The following is a 26,984-nucleotide window of genomic DNA, read 5'->3' as shown; positions in this document are numbered from 1 at the left end:
ATTCCTATTTAAAACGAACATTTAGTTACTAAAAACCGCTTCTAGATTATACTTACATCATATAGAACACGACTAACCAGAATAATTCGCGCGGGAAGACACGGTTGCAAAGATAGCCCGAAGGTCCAGTTTCTACAAAGGGAAGTTCAGGCATATAACTCAGGAAGTTCATGTTGTGGTCAGAATAATATTCTAATCCCGTAATCCGAATAGTGTTTATGTGCGTGTGTGTGTGTGTGTGTATATATATAACGTGGAGCTTCCGCCTCATACGGCTCCTCTAGGGATGGGGGTAGGCCCAGCCTAGATTGACTATTCGTCACCCTGGATGAGGAATAGTTATTCTTCACCCCCCCTCTATTCTACCATCAATGCATCGTAATTTTACGTTTCGTAAGTTTTATCTTATTTCTGACGTAAAAAAAGACCGTAAGAAAATATATAATCATCGTAAAAAATATTTTATGTTATGTAAAATAACAAACATAAAAACATAGTGTAAAATACACATAAACTGCAAATTTTCTTGTCTTATACCCTATATTTTTATTTTTTTTATGCCAAATTTTACGTAGTGAATCAATAAGAATTAACTATTTGAATTCCAAACGTAATTTAATTATGAAATGATCGTAAGATTACCTCGGGTGAAGAATAATTTATTCTGCACCATGGGTGATGAATAGTAACACTATATATATATATATATATATATATATATATATATATATATATATATATATTACAATAATAACATTATATATGCAAATTGGTGGGGAAAAGAAATAAATATCATTTTGTTGTATATTAGCAGATAATAGGATTGCAAACGCTGTCACTCTTCCTCTGTGGTCTCCGAGATAAGACGCACTTCATATAGATCGTCACCACCTTTTCCTGGGTCATCAGAACAATGGTAAGATAGTGATTGATATAGGGTATTAGACAATAACGAGCACAACTCACCAATTTCAGCCTTAATTCCAGGACCGAAAAAGGAGGTGAATTTTGCCTGCGTAAGAAAAAAGTTTGCAAGGCTCAGTACTCATATAGGAGTATCTGCATATATACTACTACTTATAAAAGCACGAGTGATGAATCCAAATGATATGTGCCATCCAACCACCTATGTCCACTGTATCACATTGCTTCAATGATGTATACATCACATCATCAATAATTTGAAAAAACATGATAATTGCATTGATCATGATTTGAAACAAAATTAGTTGCATTAAACACAATAAATATTGGAATTAATATTAATTGTGATCAATCTTGAAAATAATATTACTGTCAAGTTGTATGTGCATGCATGTATACACGGTTACTAATTTAATTTTGGACACAACTACAAAACGAACCGTCAGATTTTTTTACCATGGCAACAACTTAGGCTGTGTTTGATAGCGAAGTACCGCAGAAACTATAGTATTGGAAAACTGCAGTATTTTTGTCTATAGGTACTAGATATCACAGTTTTGACATATCAAAGTATTTCATAGTATTCCCAAGTATTGGGAATACTCCGATAGTGTTTGGCTGGTGCATGTTTACAACGATGTAAAGTGGCTAGCTAGCCGTTCATGGCAGTTGCAAACATGCACGAATTTAGCTGACCGCAAATTGAACAGCCTAATCAGACCCGGCGGCATGCTATGCATCAGCGGCGGTCGGAGCACAGCGGCGCGGCACGAAGCGCGCGGTGTCGCTCTGGCTCGGCTGCAGCTTGGCCGGCAGCGGCGAGCGCGGCGCACTTAGGCATGGGGCAGCGTTCGGGAGCAGCGCATGCATGGCAAGCCGCGGCGAGCAAGGACGCGACATGATAGAGCCGCACACGTACGGTATGGCTATGATCGCACACAACGGCATGAGTTGCCCGGGGGGCAACCTGATGCACAGCGCATACGAGGAGAGGAGGAGCGCAAGTGAGAGCAGGAAGGACACCATTTTTCTTTCCATTCCCTTCTGTTGGCTTGTCCAATGGCCAACGATCTTCCGGGCGGCGGTAGCTTGAGAGCGAGGAAGGCCATAACGAAGAGTCTTGTTTTCTTCGCGTGCTCTGTTTTAAAAAAAGAGGTCTGGGTCTTTTTTTTTAATGCAGAGAAAATACCACAGTTTTGACAATACTACAGTTTGAATACTACAGTTTTTTATCGGTGCCAAACAGCTCACGGTAATTAAAATCATGGTATTTTAAAAAACTGCAGTATTTTCATAATACTTAGAAAAAGTTGAGCTATCAAACGGGGCCTTAGAATGTTTTTCATGGCAACTATAGTTGTGGTGAGGATGGCATCAGTTTTTGCCATGATTTGTCATATTTGCTAAAGGAAATTGGCATCATCGCAACAATTAGAATTGCTAAAAAAATCTGATGTAAGATTTTTGTCAATTTTTTGGGTGTGTTTTTTTAGAGAAAATGCACGAAAGCCCGACTTCAAATTAATGAAGCCAACAACCGGCTAGGATACAATAGTGTTGAATTACAAAGGCATCGCCGAAGATCTCGTGTAGCCAGAACAGCAGAACCATAGTATCCAGACAACAGCAATTGCCGTGGACATGAAAAACCAGACTGCTTGAAGAACGACGACTCCGCCGCCCGCCGCCTCAGGCAACTGCCGTATCTCCCCTTCATCCAGACCGTGCCACACACGTGGGCGCCCACCACCGGTCGGCAACCCACAAGCAAACAAGGCAAGGAGCCGCTGAAAGATGCGGAAGGACAAACTTGCCACCACCAACGCCGGTAACCAGGAGAGCCGAGCACCGCCACCGCCACCAATCACCACGCACGAGGACCACATCCCCCGACCATCCCTTGAACGGCGCCTCCAAGGAGGACCAAGACACCAGGACGCCTCCGCCATCCGGCCAAAGGCCGACTTTCGTCGGGAAGAAGGGAGGAGGGGCGGACCTGGTAGTTTGACCCACTCTCAAGAGGAAGAACGGCACCGGAGCGCCGCCGGCATCGAGGTTGACGTGAAATCGACCAGGTGTTTCCCCCATTCCAAGACTTCCACGACCCCATCCTCGACAGCCCGATCTGACAAGCCGACGAGCAGATCGGCGAGAGGAGACCGCCACGAGGGGAAGGGGCCGGGAGGAAGAAGAAGCCACCTGCCGCTGCAACGAGACCTCACCGCCCAAGCAGGCGGAAGGGAAGGCCATCTCCACCCAAGGCCGTCACCCTGGCTTCCAAAGCCACTCACACCGGTGCGAGGCAGCAGGTCCTTGCCGCCACCTTCACCGGAAGACGCGCAGTAGCCGGCAGACTCCTTGGGTGGCGGCGAGGAGGGGGGAGAAAGGAGAGGTGGTGGATGCTAGGGTTTGGGTCGCTCCTGTGTCGTCCGAGAAGGGCAACGCGTGAGCCACGACGTATTTTAGTACACCCCCTTTAGAAAAGTCGTCTGTAGATCCGCGGTGGAGACTGAAGGTAGTCTTTGAAGTTTTAAAGGGTGATTTAACTTATTGATGTTATGGATCGAGATACTCACCTTTAATCTCCTAGATTCACGACGTGATCTCGTAAATTTCGGTGTGCTTTTGTTAACCGTACGAGGGCCATTACCTTGTAAGAAAAATGGGCATTTACATTTATGCCCCTAATTTGCGCCCACTCAGATTTATCCCTAACTTTTCTATGTGCTCAAATTTGCCCCTAGAATGCATTTTAGGTTGCCAGAATGCCCTTCTATCTAGTCAAAGTTGTTTGATCGAAACTTTGAAAATTTAAAGCAAATTCATATGAACTCGGAAGAATGCAAATAAGATGTCAAAATGTTTATGAAAATATCATCTATACACGCATGTCATTTATGTTTATCGCCTAGACGTGCATTTATTTGCATTCATCCTAAATAGTTTTATAATGTTATAAACCCTAAAAAGCTTTAAAGAGTGCTTTTGTCATGAACGTAAATGACATGCGCATATAGGTGATGTTTTTATAAACATTCTAATATCTTATTTTGCATTCATTTGAGTTCATATCAATTTGTTATGAATTTTCAAAGTTTCGGTCAAACAAATTTGACCAGATGGAATGGCATTCTAGCGACCTAAAATGCTTTTTAGGGGCAAATTTGAGCACATCAAAAAGTTAGGGGTAAATTTGAGTAGTGAGTTCGAGTTAGGGGCACAAATGTAAATGCCCCATGAAAATACACACATCCAAATGTAGGTACATACGAGAGTACAATCTAAAAGTATTTTTTTCTTACACCAGGGACGTATCATTTCATTCATAGGTAGGACAGAGCACAAAGAAGGGGATGGCAGCTCGTAGTCTTGCGCACACGGCAAGACAGAGATAAGCCAGAGCCTTGGTGGCGGGTTGCTCAGCCCGTGTACAAAGCAAAGCAACTACTCAAGCATCAATCTTAAACCATGGGCGCCCGCTCCAGCCCAGTACGCGGCCTCGTCTTGGGGAAGCAGATCGTCTGACGTAAGGCAGAAGTACTGCAGAGGGACGTCGATCGTTTCCTACCGTCCCTCGCGCATCCTACGGTGGCAGGTGGAACTGACCAAGACAGCGCTCGACGTTCAAAGGCCTTGCAGCCCACGAGCGAAATCCTTCCATGAACAGCCAATTCACCTTAGGAGAAAAAACTGCGTATATACTCCACTGCCGCCGCCAACACGTTGACTAGGAAACTTTCGTATATATGATCAAAAGAAAAAAAAAGACTAGGAAACTTAGAGCAACCCTAACGTGATGACCCAAATGAACCGTGCGTTTTTGTTCACTTTTTGTTCATTTGGATCAGCCAAGCAGAGGAGTGCGTCTATTTTTCGGTTTGGATCAGCTAGTGCGATAAACGGGTGGCAAACCAATTTTTCCGGCATCAAGAAAATATATTTAAAAAACACGCGGCCGAAATGAACATAATTAAACATTAAATGGTCAGTCCACCGCCAGCCAAAGTTCACTTAAATATTAATAAAACTTAAAAAAAACTTGCGCGGTCAGCATGCCACCCTAGGCGGCAGTGGTGTCCTTCCCGTGGCCGGTGAGGTCGATGACCGCCGGCGCCGGCCCAGGCCAGGGAAAGCGCTCTTCCACGCCGCACGCGTCGCCTGCTTCGCCAATTGTCCCGCCGGCGGCTGCACTGCTGCTGCGCGGGCGCGCTCCTCCTCCTCCCGTGCCAAGCGGCGCTCCAGCTTCATCTGCTGCTCGCTGTCGGCGCGCTTCTCCGCCAGCCCGGGCACCATCCATTGTTGGGCTCCGTGGATGGCGGCTCGAACTTGGCCTCAAGAAGGAGCACCAACGGCAGGGGGCTGGACAGTTGGCGGAGGAGGCGGCGCGTGCGGCATGGAAGAGCGCTTTCCCTTGGCCTGGGCTGGCGCCGGCGGTCGTCGACCTCACCGGCCTCGGCGAGAACGCCGTCGCCGCCTAGGTCAGAGTGCTGGCCGCGCAAGTTTTTTTCAAGTTTTATTAATATTTAAGTAGACTTTGGCCCATGGTTGACCGACCATTTAATGTTTAATTATGTTTATTTCAGCCGCGTGTTTTTTAAATATATTTTTTTCACGGGAAAAATTGGTCTGCGACCCGTTCGGCGCACTGGTCGACCTAAATCAAAAAACAGACGCACTCGTCCGCTCGGCTGATCCAAATGAACAAAAAGTGAATAAAACACGCGTGGCGTTGCTCTAAGTTCTCTAGTCTTTTTTCTTTTCTTTTGATATATATATACTAAAGTTCCCTAGTCAACGTGTTGGCAGCGGCAGCGGCAGTATATTTACGCTGTTGTTTTTTCCTGAGGTGAATGGGCTGTTCATGGGAGGATTTCGCTCGTGGGCTGCAAGGCCTTCGAACGTCGAGCGTTGTCTTGGTCAATTCCACCGGCCACCGTAGGATGCGTGAGGGACGGTAGGAAACGATCGACGTCCCTCTGCATTACTTCTAACTTACGACGATCTGGTTCCCGTCTTGGATGGATGCAATGAGCCGCGAGATGGAGGGGCTCTCATTGTCGAATACGCACCGGTTGCGCTGACGCCAAATGGATCAAGCGGTGAGGATTGCCAACGTGGCCAGCCCCATTCGATGGCCAGAGGGAAAAGCGGCAATGTCCGTCGCGCACCAAGGAAGGAACTCGCAAAGGGCGCAGCGGTCGTTGTGCAGCAAGCAATGACGGGCCAACCTCATAAAGGTTCAGCAGCGGTCAACATCGGCAGGCCAAATGAAGAACTTGACTCAAAGAGGAGCCCAGGAACGCCAAGTCAAACACCAAAAAGGGGTGGCAGTAGAGCCAGCGAAGAGAGCACGGTAGTATGACTTGGCAAAATAACAGACATCGGTGGACGACCGCCAAGAGAGGCGATCAGCGGCGGTAGAAAGGGATACGGGCCGAAGAAGCCTCCAAAGCTGCACATACTGGATCATAGCACCTGGCGTGAGCGCGCGCACGAATGTCGGCCACCCAGCTGCGGCCCTGAAGCCCATCGGTCACCGAACAAGACTTGCATCGACGCCGGGCAACAAGCGGTAGAACAGAGGGTGCCAAATCAGAGATGGCCTTGTCATCGATCCATGGATCCGTCCAGAAATGACAAGTGTGTCCGTTGCCAACAGTCCAGGTGATGGATGCTTGGAAAACGGATGAGGCGTCCGGGTCGCTTGGTAGGTGAAGATGAACCCAAGGTCTACAAGGGTCGATCCGCTGAGACCATAGCCAGCGCACGCGCAGGGCAACGCCGGAACGTTGGAGGTCCGGGATCCCTAAGGCCACCCAGCTCGAGAGGGTGACAAACACGTTGCCAGTGCACGGGACCGTGGCCATTGACGGAATGGTCTCTTTCCAACCGTGCCAAAGGAACTCACGGATACTTCGGTTGATCTGCTTAAGAATCGGCGAGCAAAGAGCCAGAACCACCAAGATGTGGGTGGGTATGGCACATAGCACGTGACGCACCAGGGCAAGACGCTCTCCGTGGGAGAGGAGCGTGGCGTGCCAAGTTGACAGCTGCTTGATGATGATGGGTTGCAGCGATGCTACAGAAGGCTTCCGGACCAAGAGGGGGAGCCTGAGGTAGGTAATGGGGAAGATGACAATTGCACATGAGCTCATTGCCAATGGTGAGCTGCTCGGGGTCAGCGCACTGAATAGGTGTAGCCGAGCATTTTGCAAAGTTAGTGCATAGACCAGAAGCCTCACCGAACACGCGAAGCAGCTCGCGGATGGCACGCGGATCTTGCGAGGATGGGTGACAGAAGATGACGACGTCGTCGGCATAAAGAGATATGCTGGAGGCGGCATGGCGTGTCGTGAGATGCTGCAGCATGCCGAAGCGGTGAGCATGCATGAGAAGGTAATTTAGAGCATCGATGGCAATAGTGAAGAGCATAGGGGATAAAGGATCAACCCGCCGAAGCCCACAGGCATGGGAGATCGAAGGCCTAGGCGATCCATTGATGAGAATGCGTGTGTTGGAGGTGCAAAGGAGCATGGAGATCCAATCGTGCTAATGGATGTGTGGCCACACGAGGAAGGACCGAGTCCGGAATGATGATATACGAGATACAGTTGGGGTAGCACCAATTGAAGAGAAGCTTGTCCAACATCGTTTGAGATGGTTTGGGCATATTCAGCGCAGGCCTCCAGAAGCTCCAATGCATAGCAGACGGCTAAAGCGTGTGGAGAATGTCAAGAGAGGTCGGGGTAGACCAAATTTGACATGGGAGGAATCTTTAAGAGAGACCTGAAGGATTAAAGTATCACCAAAGAATTAGCTATGGACAGGGGTGCGTGGAAGCTTGATATCCATGTGCGAGAGCCAGGAGTTGGTCGCGAGATCTTATGGGTTTCACCTCTAGCCTACTTCAACTTATTTGGGACTAAAGGCTTTGTTGTTGTTGTTAATCATGTTCAAAAAGGGTAAAGAAATGTTGTTGCGGATGCTCTTTCTAACAAATGAATGTTGTCCACTAAACTTTAACTCAATGTTTTTGGTTTTTTTATATATAAAAGAATTGCAAGTGTATGATGCTTTCTTTGCGACTCCCTTTGCTAATTGTCAAGATGTCACTTGTTGGGAACAATACAACATTAATGATGGCTATCTCATGCGTGCTAACGAGTTTTTTGTGTTTGCTACTTTTGCAAGAATCACATGGAAGCAGACTCATGGGCCGTTTTGGACACGAAAAGACTTATGATATGCTCGCGAACAAGTTCTTTTGGCCAAGGATGTTCCGAGGCGTTGGACGCATTGTTTGCCGATGCACTACATGTGGCAAAATTAAGTTCAAAGCTCAATCACACGGTCTCGCATCTACATGGGGAGGTGCTCAATCGAGACACGGCTCCCTCGGTGCTCTACATCGAAAATCAAGTCAGCAATCTCGCCTTGCAAGAACCCAATTCTCCATGATCACAACAAGCATATAGATTTGTGTTGTCACCTTGTCAGGGATTGTGTTGACAACGGTATTGTGGCCGGGGAGTTCATCGGCACGATCAAGCAGAAGTTTGATATCCTGAGAAGAGTCACTTTGGGCATGTGCGCTTCCAAGAGCTTCGCCTCTTGATCGGCATCATCGACTTCACTCTCTCGCAGCAGGGTTGAAGGGGGAGACTGTTGCCTGTCGAACTACATCGCTCAGGAAAATAAGCATGCCATGGCGGCATTTTTGGCTGCCATGGCAATCCATTTTAGCTGCCACAGCAGCGCTTCTTAGGTAGCATTTCCGTTAGCGATTTCTTTGCTTGTTTGTTAGAATTTGTTATGAGTATTACTGGGAGGCCAAAGCCACCATATATACACATACATGAGGATGCCAAAAGGCAACAATAGGAATCCTCGCACTGCATGGGAGATATACTCACCAGCCAAATCTGCACGAAAAGCACGAAAAGGAGTGGAAAACTGGGTATGAACCATACTTTTTGTATGTTGATAAGACCTCACTATGAGAGACATGAAACAGATCCAAGTGTACCGGGAAAAATCATCTATAAAGATAATATAGTAGCGATGGCCCCCATTCGAAGTGAAGGGAGCCGGACCCCAAACATTAGAGTGAACGAGATCAAAATGGCGCTCGGACACTGACTCAAGGTAGCTGAATCTGCTTACCAAGCCTACAACCCAAACTATCCAACAAAGCATTACCGTAGACAGACCCCAGAACACCACGATGAACCAAAAATGAGAGATGAGAACCACATAATGGCCAAGACGATGATGCCACTGCCAAAAGGAGCTGGTAGATGCATCAATGGGGGTTGTGAGACTAAAGGCGCTAGCAGCGGAGGGAAGACGAAGCCAGTCATGCTCCCAGAGACCATCAGGGCGTCAAGGCCAGCACCAAGTAGAGCACCCGTGCGGCGACCCTGAACAGAACACGAATCAAAGTCGAGAATGCCCTACAACTAGAGTCAACAATTTGACCCCCAGATATGAGATGCATGGTAAGTCGAGGAACATGAGCGACGGAGGAGAGTGCCATCAGCCGTAAGAACATGAACAGGAGACTCGACAGGTCGAACAGAGGTCAAAGTGGAAGAATCATAAGTCATATGAAAAGACGCTCCAGTATCAAGAATCCATGGGGATGTACCTGAATGAGTAAAAGGTGGTTTCTCAATGTCAGAAGAGTCGGTCACGGAAACTGCAGAACCTGTCGGTGAAGAATCCCAAGCGGCAAGCAGGCATCGCAGTTGCGCAATCTCACGCGCACGGCGGAAGCGGTCCAGGTAGAAACACCTGCCGACAATGAGCAACCACCACCATCTGTGAAAGCCGCGTGTAGAGTCGACCGAGAGTAGCGAGTCAACGTGCAGCCGCATGTGGAAGCCACTAGAGGAGTCGACATAGAACGGTCATAGCCGTGCGCGGAAGCCGCGAGAGGAGTCGAAGTAAAGCAGTCACCGCCGCGCGCGGAAGCCGAGAGGAGTCGACATAGGGCGACGGTCATCGTCGCGCACGGAAGCCACGAGAGGAGTCGCAGAAGAACGACCAACACCGCAGAGAAGCAGCTAAGGGAGGCAGTGCAGCCGTTGAAGGAGTTGATGTAGAGCGGCCAACAACACCGGTGGAAGTCGGAAGGTGTCGAAGTAGAGTGACAACCACCACCTTCAAGCGGGCGAGCATCAAGCACCGAGGAAAGGCGCATGTGCAACATGGGATCAGTGAAGGGAACACCGTAGAAAAACACCGGGCAGCGAGGGAGTGACGTACCTGACGAAAGCATTGTGCCTCTTTTTTTTACACTCTTTTTTCTTTTTTTTTAACCACCGGAAGAGCCTAATACAGACAACAGAACACCCGACGAGCCTGGACATGAGCGGTCAGGAGCAGCGGCAGATCAATCGAGGAAAAAAAAGATCAAGAGAATCGATCGGGGACCAATCAATCGAGAAGCAATGAAACGCACGCTCTCATGCGTTTTCTCGAAAAATCAATCGAGAAGCGGACAACTCGATCCAGTGGAGCGCTGGACAACTTGATCCAGAGGGCGGCCAAAACGGGAGCACGTGAGGCGGCGGGGCGTCCCGGCCTGGGATGCAGCGGGGGCAAGGAGCAACGCGTGTGCAAAGGACCCGCGGGAGGGCGCCGGCGACAGGTGGGAATCGGAGCCGGCAGCCGCATGTCGGCTCGCAGTGATGTAGGCGGCGGCGTCGAATGAACGGGAGGAGCCAGCGGCAGAGCGGCGGCCAGAGAGCGACGGGCTCGGCGGCAACCTTGGAGGAAGACGTGCGGCACGATCCAGCAGGAGAATACGAACCGTACAGACGGCGACCTTGGAGGATACGAACTGTACAGATGGCGGACGGAGGCTTGATCTGGAGCAGCAGATCAGCAAGCGTCACACGCGTACAGCAGCAGATCCAAACCGATCGAAGACCGAAAACAGCAGTAGGGCAGCTGCGAGCGATCAGGAGAAACGACCAAGAAATCGATGTAGAGATCGAAGGAAGACCGGGAAAAAAACTCAATTCGAGCAGGACGAGTTGCAACGTGCAGTGGAGACCCAAAAACCTGGGCTCTGTTACCATGTTATCAAAGCAACTTGTATTATTGGAATACCAAAACCAGCGTATGTACACATACATGAGGATGTCAAAAGGCAACAAAAGGATACCAAGATTAGCTCAAAAAAAAGGATGCCAAGAGACTAGAATGCAAAAGGCCAAAAGACATCACTAATATAACTCTAACATAATTGAGCAGAAGGACATGGTCTGTGCGATCCTCGGCAAGATTGTAGGATGGCATGGTGCAAGCCCGGGTCATGGGATGGCATGACTGGTCGTTGGGTGAGCTACATGGCACGTTTACTGTTTCTTTCGGAATAAAAGGAGAAAGCTAGAAAAACTGCAAAGAATTATGCAGCAGAAAACTCGTGTGTCTTCGTCTTCCTCTCTCGCTCACTCTCGTATCTCAATTCATAGGTAACATGAGCAAGGGGCGCACTAGCGGTTACACGCCAGCTTCTAGCACTAGGACAGCGGCTCCAACAATATGGTGGATACTGCATTGTAACTCACGCCAGCGTGGAGTGGCAGTAGCCAATTCCTTGCTGAGACATGGGCGTCCACCTGACGGTCGGTGCAGTGTGAAGACATCGCACCAATTAGCTAGCGCCTTTTGGCCTTTGCGTGGAGTACCGGCGGAGGCGACTATCGAACGATCCATCATTTAGATGCTGACAGGAGCACTGTTCCTTGTCCAGTGTGAAAACTCTTGTCCTTGCCTTTATTGGTCAGTATCAGCAGCAACAAACTTGCGTCGTTACATTGTTGAAGTCGTTGTCTACTTGTTGTTGTGCTGGTCTCCATTGGCTGGTCTCGGTAACCATGACGAAAATCCTTGTCCGGGCCGTTTCTGGCCAGACCTGGCGAGACGATAGCATGAGGACGTTTATCCCTTCTTGAAGGTGTTGCTGCGGAAGAAGTCTGATCTAGTTATAGGTATTAAACTATTAATGTCATAGCTTGTAATGGTTCGGCCGTGGTTCCCTTTGTTATATACTAGGCTTAATAATTAAATAGAATGGTTGTGTGCATCGCAATGATGCAAAGGCCGGAGATTCTAATCTCCCTTTCAGAAAAAAATTGGCCTTGTACGCATGCTGAATAATTGTTTTCATCAGTGGATCATAACGTAGACTGGAAGCATTGCAAGAAATTCATCAGCTGATCTGGAGTTCTGAAATTTGCAATAGCTTGCATGGAGATGTCATGTGTGTAGCCTTCAGAGATTTGTTCACTGTTTAGTGCAGCACTGCTTATCAGCACCAGTCCATGCTTGTACCAACGATTGAAGTTGTTCACAGTTTGTATGGGTGGTTCGCTGGAGCTAACTGAACAGGTTCCACTGACAGGGATTAGAAGTGAAGGGAATTGTGGGGGTTAGGTGAGGGGGTGGAGATGACCCAACCCCTGGGTGGAATTAATCCCCTACAGGAAGAAGGCCGTAGTGTGTAGGTACATCTACTCCCCAACCAAGTGAGTTAGGCTCACTTCTTTAACTTGTCCTTTTCACATACTGAAACTAATACTATAAGATTAGTATAAAAATAGTTTTTGAGACTACTAAGGTAACTAGCTCACTCTGCATGCATTTATTTTTGACAACATTTATTTAACTCCACAGTGGTGATCTTTTTATATTTAGAAACCCAGAACAAATAAAGGAGGGGGTATATTTAGAAACCATGAACAAATAAAGGAGGGGGCTAACCTGCCTCTTCTCAAAATCTGATAGCTCCAACGATTTGGCTTCGAATTCCAGTACTAAACAGTATTTCCCATCATCAGTTACCTACATGGAAAATATACTATGAATCCCAGAACCGAGAATTACGCCAGTGAACTGAAATGTCCTTTTGTTAAATCATGTGATGATTTGATGGAGTAAAGAATTTTGGTGTAAATAAACCAAAGATAAAGACCAGTCAACTTTACTAAAAACATGAAAACAATCAATAAAGACAAGCCACTGAAATTTCCGTAAAGCATATGGGAAGTTGAAAGAGTGGCTAAACTTTATGCAATTTCTACATCGTGAATTTATTAACAAGCCATAACAATACTCATGAAGGGCCAAATTTCTTGCTAAAATTTCTACATCATGTAATCAGTAACAACCCATAACAATACTCCGTCATGAAGGCTAAATTTTTTTCTGAGATTTGTACATCATGTATTCGGATGAAATACCACTGTTCCTGAATACATCTCACTCTGCCTTTCAAACTAGTCCTACTTAAGCTATAGCTATAGTCCTCGCATTGTCCATCTTAGTCAACACCATCTAGTATGTTGCCTAGAGATCTGTGGTAATGCTGACCAATGACAAGGCGATAAAATACGGGGCCACTGATGAGACAAAAATAGGATCTAATGGCACTTGATGTAACTATCTAAATATAAATTGTCGAAATTAAACGTGTGCTTTGCAGTAAGTATAACCATCTGTAGAAAAGACTACTCCAAGGAACAAACTAAATGAAATTTTTACTTCTTGAATCTTTTGTAATATAGGTGCACTACGTCTTGGAATGCCGCCACCCTGCCAGTTCGATAGAAGGAAAGAAGATAAGTAGGATAAAGTAGCAGAATCCTTCCAATGTAAAGAAAGAGATTAGCTAGAAAATATTCAGGAGCTGAGGTGAACTTGAATATATATAGGTATAATACGAATAAAAGGAGAGATAATGTCAGATTATGGCAAAGCACCAAAACAAGGAATTACCAAACCATATTGAAAGATCCGCTTTAGCGCTTCATCGAGATGCTGCTCATCACCATATCTATAACGTGTAACATCACTCCTGACCTAGAGGTAGGAGCAAGATTAACATGTGGCATGGTAGATGTTTGCATTGACTTAAAGAAATTATTGAAAATTAAGCAATTAATCTGTGATACTTTGCAAAACAAGCAGTCTTTCCACAAACACCAGAACTAGAACCGACGCACTTGCATTGGTTAAATGCTTGGCATGTCTAGTCTGTAGGTAGAAAAGAACTGCAGAGATATTTGGTTTAAGAATAGTAATGCAGACACAATTGTAATGAGGTCACACCGGCACCATAAACGGAATGGGCAAAGTTTTAAACATGTTTGGTTAGCTCACGATAATCAATTACAGTGCATGGTCTCTGTCCAATTGTAGAGTCCGGCGTCATCACTGGCACATCCACCAACAGCGTCAAGGGATGGTTCCCACACCTCGTGTTCCGATTTGCTTCCGCGGTGGGTTGGACGACCCGGAGGCGATGGTGTGGTGGTGTACATGGCGGAGGACACACCGATCGGCCTGCCTCTGTTCGTTCTTGCTGCTGCTGGAGTTGCAGCAGCGGCTCGGGCCACCTCAATGAGAATGCGACACGGGAGTTTGTCTGCCGGTGGGTGGATGACAACCGGATCCTGTACATCGAGCGCATGGTCGACGTCCTGATGAATGGGGGCTGTGATTGAGCGTGGCATTAAACCTGTTGGTGATCGGCCAGCAAGCGGAGAGCTTAAGTCGCTGCTGATGGCCAGAAGAGAGTGACGGTGTCCCGTCTAAGGGACCTCTCACCACATCGACTCCCGGCCTGGTGAGCCGGACTGAGGACCCCTAGATCGGTTTCGTCTTGGGGCACTTCGCTTGGCCCATGGCGACCTACCAGGAGAATCAAGAAGCCTTGCAGTTCAAGACAAGGACTCCATATCCGTGGAGGATTCCTCTCCACCGACGTAGCCGACTAGGACTCCTGTAAACCTACGGCTCCGGTGTCTTATATAAGCCGAGGCTGGGCTAGTCGATAGACAACATTACACATTACAATCTCTTGGTAGATACATGTACCCTGTGCTACACTCCAACGCAATAAACACAAATAGGATGTAGGTTATTATCTCCTCAGAGAGCCCGACCCTAGGTAAAATCATGTGTCCTTGCTACCATCGCTCCTAGAGGCCTAGCTTAGGATCCCTACCTCGAGATCTGTCGGTTTAGGTTCCGTCAGTGGTGGCCCATATAGGTCCTACTAGGGGATGGGCAAGTTCATCTACATCGGTTCTGGTAATCCAATCAGCCCGACGGTAGTTTGGATACATTCGTCCTTTGTGTCATTATTTAACAATATTTTTTTGTTAGCGACCAACCCGACTCTCGTCATGGACTTGACCATTGGGTGCGCCTATTGGGCCTGGGCTGTTGCAAAGCAACGGAAGGCAGCGACTACAAATACAAGTGAACGAGCTACGAACAACTTGGCTCGGAACAGGACGGCTTCGGCCTCCTCTGCTTCTGTCTTCCTCTTCCTCTAGTGTTCATCTTCTTCCCTGTATTGGTAGAGATTGAGGAATCCATGGCTGTAATCTCCATTGGTGAGGAATAGAGAGTGTGTAGCTAACATTTGGTAATCAGAGCCAATCGTTCCTCCATGCAAAATCCACACAAATTCTAGCCATTTTAGGCCGATCAGCTTGGGCTGCCCGCCGTGATCGAGCGTTCGCACCGGTGGAGGAGCCGCCGCACCGATGCCTCGCCGAGCAGACAGGCCAGGGTTTCAGGGCATGGCGTCGCGCCGAGTTACAGCCATCGCGGCGCAGGTGGCTTCGGAGGTGTCGGCTGTCGTTGCAGCATCGTTACAAGCTGCGCGCGGGGGGCACCATGAGTATCTCAACCTTGCACCGACAACCACATCAACCCCAACTTCGTCTGTGGCAGACGATGCCGCCTCCTCATACGTGCAGCCATCCACCACGGTTCACGCGCGTGACTTGGATCGGCAGCCGGCTGCGTGCCTCATGCTCTCCTCCGACCTTGCTTCTGTTCTTGATGCATCCATGATGGTCGCCACTCAAAGATCAGCATCAGCCTTAGCGCAGCAGCAGCACGAGGAAGATGCGGCATGTCACGTCCCCACCAGTGTTGGTGTCGACGGACAACAGACAAGTGGCCCCGGGTCCCACTGTGCAGAGTCAAAGGGTGTAAGCGTGGTGGTGTGCCTGAACTATGGGTCCGGCTGGTAGCGTGTACTGTGGTGTGGTTATATATTGTAGCTACAGACTGTAGAGAGGGGATTATTGATTAATGAATAGTAATTGAACCTCCTCTCTTCCGTGCTTCTTCTCCTCCTCTGGTTTTCCCCTTTTTCTCATCCTGTTCTTCCCGATCCCCTCTCAAATCCTACCTGTTGATCCGTGAGACTAGCCAGGGCCTCACAACTGGTATCTAGAGCCTTGAATCCGCGTTCATCTGCGCCCAAATCCTCCTGATTCGGCGGTAAAATTCCTCCGCGAAGGGTGCGAAATTTGCTTCCGCAAAATTCGCTCGAAATCCCGAGCGGGGTTCGCTGGGTTCGGAGCGGGCCGCAACGGCGCCGTCGAAGCCGCCACTTCCGTCCGCCCAGACCAAGTTGGTCATCGCCGCCATGGGAGAGAATTCCGAGAGTATTCAGGCGTCGCTGGCCGCCCTTCTCACCAAGATTGAAGCCATGGATATGAGGATTTCCAATTTTGGCAAACAGCTCGAGGCAACACAGGAGAATGTGGACGCGATTCGTCACCGGCAGGCGGAGGCGGGGGCTACACCGGCAGGGTCGGGAGTCACGGAGCAGGGCCCGTTATCGGCCACCCGCCCCGCTCCGCGGCTTGCGAATCTGCAGCCGCCCCTCCTCGAGGAGCCGGATGGACAGCCGGCGGGTCAGGTTTTCACCACGGCGCCCCCATCACCTGTGGAGCCTATGCTTGGGCGGGCACCACCACCGGAACCACGCCACGATCCCAGGCCGGCGCGTGAACACGTTCCAAACCACCGTCGTGTGTTGGCACAGGATAGAGACCGTGTCCAGTTCATCAAGCCACCCAAGCACCATTTTCCACGGTTCACAGGTGAGAATCCACGACTTTGGATTGACATGGCTCTCACCTACTTTGACATGTACCAAGTGCCTGTGCATCAATGGGTTTTCGGGCTCGTTTTCCGGCGGCTTCACTCTGGGAGGAGTCTGCATCTCAAGGGGGGGAAAGTGTCACGTCCCCACCAGTGTTGGTGTTGACGGACAACAGACAAGTGGCCCCGGGTCCCACTGTGCAGAGTCAAAGGGTGTAAGCGTGGTGGTGTGCCTGACTATGGGTTCGGCTGGTAGCGTGTACTGTGGTGTGGTTATATATTGTAGCTACAGACTGTAGAGAGGGGATTATTGATTAATGAATAGTAATTGAACCTCCTCTCTTCCGTGTTCTTCTTCTCCTCCTCTGGTTTTCCCCTTTTTCTCATCCTGTTCTTCCCGATCCCCTCTCAAATACTACCTGTTGATTCGTGAGACTAGCCAGGGCCTCACACGGCACCGCGCCAAGCCATTGAGAACACAGTCGACGGCGTCCTCGCTGCCTGGACGCCCACCACCTGTTCAATGCAATGCCAAAGCCACGATGTCACCATATCAGTGTCAGCACCCACTCCCGCCGCACCAACAACTTCGTCCAAGGTCACCGTCGATGTCGTCCCCGAGCGCTGCTGCTTCGACCTCAAGTCAGCGGCCGTGACCTTGACTCCGACCTCCGCACTGGACATCTCGGGCGACAGCTCAACCGCGGCGAACTTCCTCACGCACAACGCCGTTTCCACCACCGGTTCGGCCATGGCCTTTGTGCGCGCGTCGACACCCACAAACGGTCCCACTGTTGTGCTGATGGACACTACACCGGCCAGTGTCCCAACGAAGGTTGCAGCGCACGAGACGTGTCTCGATTCCGTGACACTCGCCATCTGCACGAGGAAATGCCTGGGAGACGACACGTCTACGGCATCGACATCATCCTCCCAAACGGTGGTGCCTGCTTCATCATCGTCAACACCAGCATTACTAGCTACTTTCTGGGCTGCGTTCATGGGTCCAGCTGCGGGAGAACTGCTCGAAGGCAGCGACGATGTCACCTCGCCGTCGCCAACTTCTGTCGATGTGGTGGTCCCTGTAATTACCAACAAGGTTAAAATTGCAGCCCTCATCCCAGCTAAACCATTCACCGAGCACAAGCTAATTGGCGTGGTCCACCGTGGTGCGTAACATTCTGGAACAACAACAGGCACAAGGATATGTCACAGTCGTTTCTGGTGGATGACCTTGCTGTCCAGAGTACGCAGCTGATGTTCGGGGCTGCGAAGAATCCGTGGCTACCTTCTCTCTCAAACAGGAGCACAACTTCTGGAATTTTCAACATGCAAGTTCAAACAACACAGCTGAAGCCAACCGTATTCAAGTGGTCAGATCTTTTTTGTTTTGACACCAGTTTGACACACACTTTCTTGAGAGAATTCCTTATTTAACACTGTCCAAAAAAATTATTCCCTATTTGACACTGAAAAAAAAAATTCTTCCCTATCCAACACAACCTTTAAACTTTATTCCCAATATAACACTTCCGTCCATTTTTTGTGCAAACACTGTTAAATGGCATGTGAAATGACAATTCTGCCCTTGAACATCTATTCAATCATTTTCTTTATATTAGGCTTAGGTTTCCTAGTTCTGATCAAGTCTCTGGTCGTGCATAGACGTGTATATAAGCACCGTCAAGACTGCTTTGTACGATGAGTGTTGCTATACAAACGACGGAACATGCAGCCGATGCTTGAACTTTTCTTACGTGGCAGCGTGAACAGCGACCATGCAAGGAGGCTCACTGTTGGGGTGGAAGTGTCGTTCGCAGGTCGTGCATAAACCGTCGTCCGTGAAGCAATTTCGTTGTACGATAGAAAAAAGATTGAGAAGTATAACAAAAATGCAAGAGCGACATGACCAGCAAATTTCTCTGACATATTTGTTCTATTCACCAAACTAGCACAAGCAAGACTCAAGGCACAAGTACGTCCGTACATACGCGCCTAGAGATGAGCTTCTAGGAAAAAATTAATCAAGCTGCATGTGTTTTTGAGCTAGCATTGCACGATACGTGCTCTGCTTGGGTGAATTGATCTGGCATTCTAAAACCAACACTCCACCACGGGCTCGCGCAACACTCGTCCGCTCCCATCCACCTTTCGACGACGTTGACGAACGACAACTAAGCGAAGCAAAGTTGGTTGTTTTGGTTCCTTTCCCGAATCGGCTCAACCCGACAGAGATACTTTACGTCGAGACGCGCCTTACGAAGTCCAATGCACCGCAGTGCAAAGCTGGCCTCAGCTTGCTAATCTAGTGATCTCCAAGCCTAAACACGTACCGACATACGTACAACCCGCAAAAAGTAAAAAATAAACACGTATGTACACAACAAACTTTGGCTGGATACTCAAACGCACGCACGCATAGGAGACTTCGGCTGATTGCCACACGTACGTATCGTGTGTGGTGATTTTACTTTATTGCTTCAATCCACGGTTTTACAAAGTAGGAGTATATGTATATATAGCCGCAGCTAGGACACGAACCACCTACGTACAACTACAACTTGGTGATTGAACGTGTACAAACAGGACATGAACCAGAACCAGGGGTAAACTTGTCCTTTCACGTTTCATTTAACACCGTTAGGTCAAAAAATGGACGAAAGTGTTATATTGGGAACCAAATTTAAAATTGGTGTTAGATAGGGAAGAAACATTTTTCCAGTGTTAAATAAGGAAACGAAATTTAAAAGTGTTAAATAAGGAATTCTTTCCACTTTCTTAGTGGAAGCACTCTTGACTTATTACTGGCGAGGCGAGCTGCACATACTGTGGGGAATGGGTGCTGTCTAGATAATCTTCATTGTACTCTTGGAAATAATAATTTGGCTATCACACATTGGGGTATGCATATTCCTGCTCGAGAGATATGGGTGCTCATGTACTGTCATTATGCAAGGATGTATTTTTCATGGAAAATCACAGTGCCAAAGGATGCCAGCTCCGGTGGATTCCTCGCCATCCTCAATGGGAGAGCTGAAGTACAGTAGCATTATTCTCGCACAAGGATCCTAACTGATGTTGTTCGCAGATGTCAGATTTCACGTCACATTCTGCGAGGTAATACTGAAAATTCAGAGCTGATGCAAAGGTTGATCAACCACTCACTATTATTGTCTGAATTTGAGTTACACAATACTGGAAATAATATCTTTATTTGTTGTGAGTTGGTGCAATGGGAATTTCCCTGGACAATTATACTTGTGTCAAGGAAGTCTTGGTTCCAGTATTGCATTGCTAGATGTGAGTGCTTATATGGTTGTCAGAATTTTCAGTGGAAAGTTGAATGGTCTTGCAGTTCTCAAATCTCTCTATCAAGTCTTCAGACTCGACTGCATTGTGTGACTCTATGGGTGCAGCACAACTATCCTGCCGTATACAGTGGGGTCATCTGGTGCTGGATCAGCCTGTTTATGCAGTGGGATTGTTACCATCACGTTCTGGACACACTTCAAACTGGGCATGCTTCCGCCATTGCATTACAAGGATTTGAGCTTCTGGAGATATTTAAGTGTGGACAAGATGATGTTGAAAACTGGGCATGTTATTCAGTGTGGTCTCAAGCATATCCAATGGAAGATTGCATGGTCGCTTAACTTGAAAAACTTGGATGTCGTCAACCAGTCAGAGCAAAAAATTCTTGCCACAACATACCCTGAGTTGCATTTTCCGTGGAACCCAGGTGATGTCCTGGTACAATATATCCTCTTGGTGGAGTTCAGTTGCCTAAACTGCAAAAGGCTCATTGTGGAAGCTGCCACACAATATCATTCTGAATGTTTTGCTTGGGAATTTACATGGTCACTTCACTCAGCATGTTGTGCTGGCATGGCAAATACCGTACCATTTCAGTTCTTTGTTTCCATTGCCATGAGGAGCTTCCGGAGCCTCGAGTTTTATCAAGCTCCAACTTACTACTACCACCACTGCCTTGACCATGCTTTCTACTCTGACAATGTCTGTGTCAACCAACCCGACTACCTCGACGCTTTCTGTGACCAAGTGAACATCAGCGACGACTACTTCCTTGAGCAAGTCGGTGTCGTCTGCTCCCTCAACCTCGCCAAATTCCGCCTCAACTACGGCACTCACCACGACCTCAGTGAAGTCAGGAAGCATCAAGTACCATGGGATCCAGGAGGTTCGACATGGCATCGGCTTGAGGTCAAGCCGGATTTTAAGGAAGGGGGAATGTTAGCGACCAACCCGACTCTCGTCATGGACTGGACCATTGGGTGCACCTGTTTGGCCTGGGCTGCTGGAAAGCAACGGAAGGCGGCGACTACAAATCATACATTCTTAAGAAGTTGATCCCCACTACTAGCAATTCTCTCGACATGCACACTATCCACATCAGCATGATGTCACGTAAGCATTCAATTTGCAAGCACCAACCAATCAGTCTGAATCCCCGGCCTAACCTACAGGCTACAGCCACGCTGGAAAAAGGCTAAATTATTTCTTCCCGCACGGCCGCCCCGCTCCAAGTCGAAGCAATGCGGTCTGATCGTCTCCTCAATTACTACTTCCCCCACCGAAATCCATGCCTCTCTTCATCTTCTGCGCTAGAGTAACTGACAGAGATTTTCGCCCCTTTAACCTATGGATCTGCCCTTTCCGTAGCCTCCGCCACAAATACGACAGATGGAGACAGAGCGTCCCATTATCGCTTTGCTTCTTCGTTCTATCATCAATCCGCAGCAGTATCATCTTCTCCTAGCCCAGGCCATGGAACACCCAAACCACCTCTCCTTCTATGTTTCCATCCACATCTACCACTAGGGTACCAAATCGAAGAAGGAAAAGCAAGATTCAGGTTCTGATGCTACAAACAGGAACATGAAGCCTTTTTTTTAATGAGTCAATTCAGCTCACGGATTTGGAATATCTGGTTGTACAGACTTCAGATCTTGGGAGAACAAAAAACATGGCAGAAGTAGAGGTGTTGGCTTCCCGATCTGAGGCATCCGGACGGATCGCCGGTTGCCTAGGGCGTCGCCCTCATCTTCCTCTTACAATCTCCCTGCCTTCCCCGAGCTGTTGTGCCATTATGTTCCAAGCGCCTGCAGATACTGTTGCCTTAGCTGAAGGGGACGAATTTGAACACTCCTGTCGTGGACCGCATGTCGCCTACTGCCACCCAAGACATTCGTTGAACGGCCGGTGTAGTGGCATCATCTCCAGCATCTGCACTATAAAGAACCATACCTCTGTTGCCTGCTGCTGCGTCATGGTCCCATGGACAAGTCCCACAAGAAGGTAACTACTCCTAGCACATTGTGTTAATCCCCTATTAGTCTCCTAAATTAACCTCGCCCTGCCGTTAACTTTGCTTTATGGATATATATGTTAACGCTTCATGCATCTCTATCTCCGTCACTTGCTGCTCCTCCCTCACGGCATTTGTATCACGTTGGAGGTAGTTCCTGATTGCTCCATGGCTGGCCATTCCTAATCTTCCTCTACTATCTTGCTACCGCGGGGTGAGCCGTGAAGTAATCCCACATGATTTTCTTATTATTTATTGCCATGCCATGGACAAATGTTTGTATTATTTGTCATCCAAGGATGCATGTTTATTTGATCATTTGAGGCAGCGGTGCTCAGTTACATTTAGGCGGAAACCGAACTCTTTTCTTTTCTTTTCTTTGCACTTTACTTCATTTTAGGCACTGGGATGTTGGCTCTATTGTTCTATTATTTCTTGATAGTAGAATCATATCCTTTCCAGATCGTACGGACAATTAATGTTTATTGGTTCATTTTCTGAATTGTTGTTAAATCTTGCTATCTGATTTCCTATATAGAATAACAGAAAAGAGATTGTTACGGTACATGGAGGGTTGGAGTTTCATAATTTTAATTTTGACTGAAACTGTAGGAAATTTTCATTACAGAATTAACTGCAGATTGTGTTTCCTAGCTCTGTGCGAAAATATCATATATATTTCATGTTTAAAAGTTCCCTTCAAATTGTCTAAGCACATGCCGCCTCACCATTAGGCCTCAGTTTGACCAGGAGATCTTGCGGCCTCCGCTCATCGATCCACGGATCTTCATGGAGTGGTTATGAACCATATACGAAGAGTCCATTCTCTAAGAAGTGTTTCAAGTTGTTTCAAAGTTTCAGTGTCTTTAAACACTGCCAAGGATAACCCGTGTAAGTAACAAATAGATGTACACTGTAACTAAGCCTGAAATATTAACGGCATGTTGTCATGAAATTATAAATTAACTAGCTCCAATAGTTCATGTAATTGTCAACATATGTATATATATCGCTTGCTGATATTTCTAATTGTTGTTTTGTTTGGAGTAGAAAGGATGTTCAGAACATAGGAGTACATATTAGCTGGCTGCTCAAAGGCTGCTTCATAACATGATGACTAGCTTTCAGGTGCACATTACATCTCTCAAATGCCCATATTTTCTTCTTATGCCCATCTTATATTCTGTCCACGTATATTTTGTTTTCCTGTGATTAACAATTGGTGAAACACCTTTTGGAAAAAAAGACTTGGCTCAACAAATTTGAGCATTTTCATAGAGATGAATAAGGGAATATTTTGAAGTCACTACCAGTCAATTGAGTGTATTAATTATTTTGATGCTCATACAAGCCAAGTTGACTACTGAGGGAAAGAATGCCTGCATGTTTGAGCTAAATCTTTGTATGTTTGTAGAAAAGTGTATTTGTTCAATATTTAAAATGTAAATATTAATATTTCACTGGATATTTAATAGATGTCATACTTCATTTTCATTCATCCAAATGCGCTTTACTTTGAAGCCACATATAGAAGGTAGAAAGTCCCGCCGCAACGCGCGGGGTATTATCTAGTACAAGTGAACGGGCTACGAACAACTTGGCTCGGAACAGGACGGCTTCGGCCTCCTCTGCTGCTGTCTTCCTCTTCCTCTAGTGTTCATCTTCTTCCCTGTATTGGTAGAGATTGAGGAATCCATGGCTGTAATCTCCATTGGTGAGGAATAGAGAGTGTGTTGCTAACATTTTCACTTACTATTTTTCAACATTTAACGCGTTGCACTCCTATTTAGAACTCACTATCAGCGAACTTACCAACTACACGGCCTGGTTTTCATCCAAACAAGAAAACACGACATAGACAGTTTGATCACATATTCACATCATTGATAAATGGTGACATTTGATCGAGTGCAGCGGTGGAAGAAGAGATTGTGTGTCCAAGAGCTCATAAATAATTATTACCTGCTTGAGGATAGGGGTAGCACACTTCTCTCTTAGAGCGAAAGCATCAGAGTAGGTTATGCAGGGCACTGGTTTCAGTTCAGCATACTGCATATATAATTCAAGAATCAACACATACCTCGACAAATAAATCAATAAACAATCCAACCTAAACTCCCAAGGACCTTAAGCATGGCCAATCATCTCAAAACATATTTTCAACTATAAATCCACAAGACGCATAACTTTTGGTACTAAAAGACAAATAACTGACAGAAGCACTAATATTAATCGAAGAGAGTTCTTGCCTTTAAGGCCATGCCTATGATTGTGAGAGGAAATCCGTAGGTTAGCATCAGAGCAGACCACTCCGAACCAGGCAGAAGATTGAAATACGCCCCAAATCCATACCTGGGATGCAAAAAACGCATGAGCCACCGATAGAAAAGCATTCTCGATCTCTCTGATTTGCACAATAGGATCTGCAACATTTGAACTTACGACAAGAGGGAGCCACCTATCCCTAGTCCAATCACGCCAAAAGACACCTGCAGATGGAGGGGTATTCAGCACCAAACGCACGCCAAATTCTAAGAAAAACAGCGCTACCGCTTGCTTGTTGCTCCTGGCTCTCAAGAACCAAGAAAACGACCAAGCCACTCACCTTGGCGAGGGTGAACTCATCGTCGGGGATGACGGCCTTGTCATCGGCTGCTCCGGACGATGACGCGGGTGCGGCAGGAGGCGAAGAATGCGCAGCTCGGACCAACGCACCGGTGCGACTCGGGCGGCATGGCATAAGGCATTCATTTCTCGCCAGGCGGCGGGAGGGGGATGGCGCCGGGAGGGCAGCAAGAGCCCGGAGTGAGTTTGCGGTGCACTGCACAGACATGTCTCTCGCCGCACGTCGCGGCACAGCCACTAGCGTGTAAATCAACCTTGAGGATTTATCCTTGGGAAGTGAGTGTTTGTTCCCCGGGAATTTCAGTGGAACAGAGAGATGAGAACCAGATGGTGGCTGGGGTTTCGGCTCGTGGACAGGGGAAACTGGGAGAGTGGATCACGCACCCGTCTAGGTCAGGCCCAGCCTATCGCGGAAGATAAAGGGTCAGTTTGGATGGTGTCCTGACCATTGTGCGTGAAAAAGTTGATGCCTCATAGCCTGTCTGATACGTGAGTGTCTTCATGCCTGGTCAGGCTAGCCTGGACTAGAGGTGTTTTGAGCTAGGTTATGCAATCTCATACACTGCTTCTATTCATCCATCAGGGGTGCATTTATACAGGTTACATGAGAGAGAGCAGTGAGATCGTGGGAGAGTACAAGGCATTAGCCGGTTAGCGCTACCATGCATGAGAAGATAAGCACGAAGTGTATGCGTCTGTTGGAGACGCGGACGACGCGGGCTGCATGGCTAGCCACCTGACGAGCGAGACGTGGGCACGTTCCAACACCACCCCCCCCCCCCCCCCCCCCCGCGCGCAGTCGACACGTGGGGTTCGTCGACGTTGAGGCTGGACCGGAAGTCGAGGAAGACGCCTGTCGGGAGCCCCTTGGTGAAGATGTCGGTGAACTGCAAGCTCGTAGGTACGTGTAGAACCCGGATCTCACCCAGTGCCACACGCTCGCGCACGAAGTGAAGGTCGATCTCGATGTGCTTCGTGCGCTGGTGTTGCACCGGGTTACTCGACATGTACACTGCACTGATGTTGTCGCAGTAGACGACCGTGGAGCGGGACGGCGGTTGGTGAAGCTCGCCAAGTAGCTGTCGGAGCCACACCGACTCGGCGACGGCGTTGGCAACCGCCCTGTACTCGGCCTCAGCGCTCGAACGAGAAACGGTGCTCTGCCGTTTAGAGGACCACGTGAGGAGATTGGAGCCGAGGAAGACACAATAGCCCGAGGTGGACTTGCGCGTGTCGGGGCAGCCGGCCCAGTCGGCGTCGAAGTAAGCCACAAGCTCAGTGCCGGCGTCGCGGTGGATCCGAAGACCGAGGTGAGTCGTGCCACGCAGATACCGAAGGATGCATTTCACGAGCTGGAAGTGGCAGTCGCAGGGGGCATGCATAAACATACAACACTGTTGAATGGCATAAGAAAGATCGGGTCGTGTCAACGTGATGTACTGCAGCGCCCCAGCCAGGCTGCGGTAGAGCGACGGGTGTGGAAGAGCGGACCAGTGTCGGTGGAGAGCTTGGCCAGCGTGTCGACCGGAGTGGAGATGGGCTTGCAGTTCAGCATGCCGGCACGGTCGAGGATCTCCAGGGCGTACTGTTCCTGGGAAAGGAACAAGCCACGCGCAGTGGTGGTGACGTTGATGGCGAGGAAGTGGTGGAGCGCCCCGAGGTCGGTCATAGAGAACTCGCGGTGAAGAGCCTGGATGACGGAGTCGAGCACCGCGCCTGAGCTGGCGGTGAGGATGATGTCGTCGACGTAGAGGAGCAGGTAGGCGAGGTGAGCACCCCGCCGAAGGACGAAGAGCGACGAGTCCGCTCATGACGCGACGAAGCCAAGGGTCCGCAGGTACGTCGTGAACCTGGTGAACCATGCCCGAGGCGCCTGCTTGAGACCGTAGAGAGAACGGTTCAGCCGGCACACATGCGAGGGCGAGGCGGTGTCGACGAAGCCGGAAGGTTGGTGACTGTAGACCGTCTCCGCAAGGTGGCCGTGGAGGAAGGCGTTCCTGACGTCCAGCTGATGTATGGGCCACGACTTGCCGGCGGCGAGGCTCAGGACAGTCCGAATGGTGGCCGGTTTGACCACGGGACTGAACGTCTCGGCGTAGTCGACGCCGACCTGTTGCGTGAAGCCGCGAAGCACCCACCGCGCCTTGTACCGGGCGAGCGTGCCGTCCGGATGAAATTTGTGCCGGAA

General features: G+C 48.4%; 1 protein-coding gene across 6 annotated transcripts; it reads right to left on the bottom strand.

Moving 5' to 3' along the window:
- Positions 1-763: 763 nt before the first annotated feature.
- On the bottom strand, positions 764-25,201 carry LOC123163859 (thylakoid membrane protein slr0575). Of its 6 annotated transcripts, none has more exons than XM_044581249.1 (9): positions 24,777-25,200; positions 24,614-24,660; positions 24,421-24,523; positions 24,134-24,220; positions 13,711-13,794; positions 13,477-13,527; positions 12,697-12,777; positions 967-1,012; positions 764-897 (listed from the first exon to the last, which is right to left on the bottom strand). In XM_044581249.1, exons 1-9 carry the CDS (start codon positions 25,002-25,004, stop codon positions 836-838), a joined length of 789 nt encoding a protein of 262 aa, XP_044437184.1. In that variant the 5' UTR covers positions 25,005-25,200; the 3' UTR covers positions 764-835. The 6 variants fall into 6 exon arrangements, with proteins under 6 accessions (XP_044437184.1, XP_044437183.1, XP_044437185.1 ...); XM_044581248.1 differs by having other exon boundaries at positions 12,701-12,777; XM_044581250.1 differs by lacking the exon at positions 13,711-13,794 and having other exon boundaries at positions 12,701-12,777; positions 24,777-25,201.
- Between the last annotated feature and the right edge of the window lie 1,783 nt (positions 25,202-26,984).

Source organism: Triticum aestivum, chromosome 7D (genome assembly GCF_018294505.1).
Source record: "Triticum aestivum cultivar Chinese Spring chromosome 7D, IWGSC CS RefSeq v2.1, whole genome shotgun sequence".
Taxonomy (NCBI): Eukaryota; Viridiplantae; Streptophyta; class Magnoliopsida; order Poales; family Poaceae; genus Triticum; species Triticum aestivum.
The sequence above is the reverse complement of the archived record's forward strand: the minus strand, read 5'-3'. Positions and strand labels throughout refer to the sequence as shown.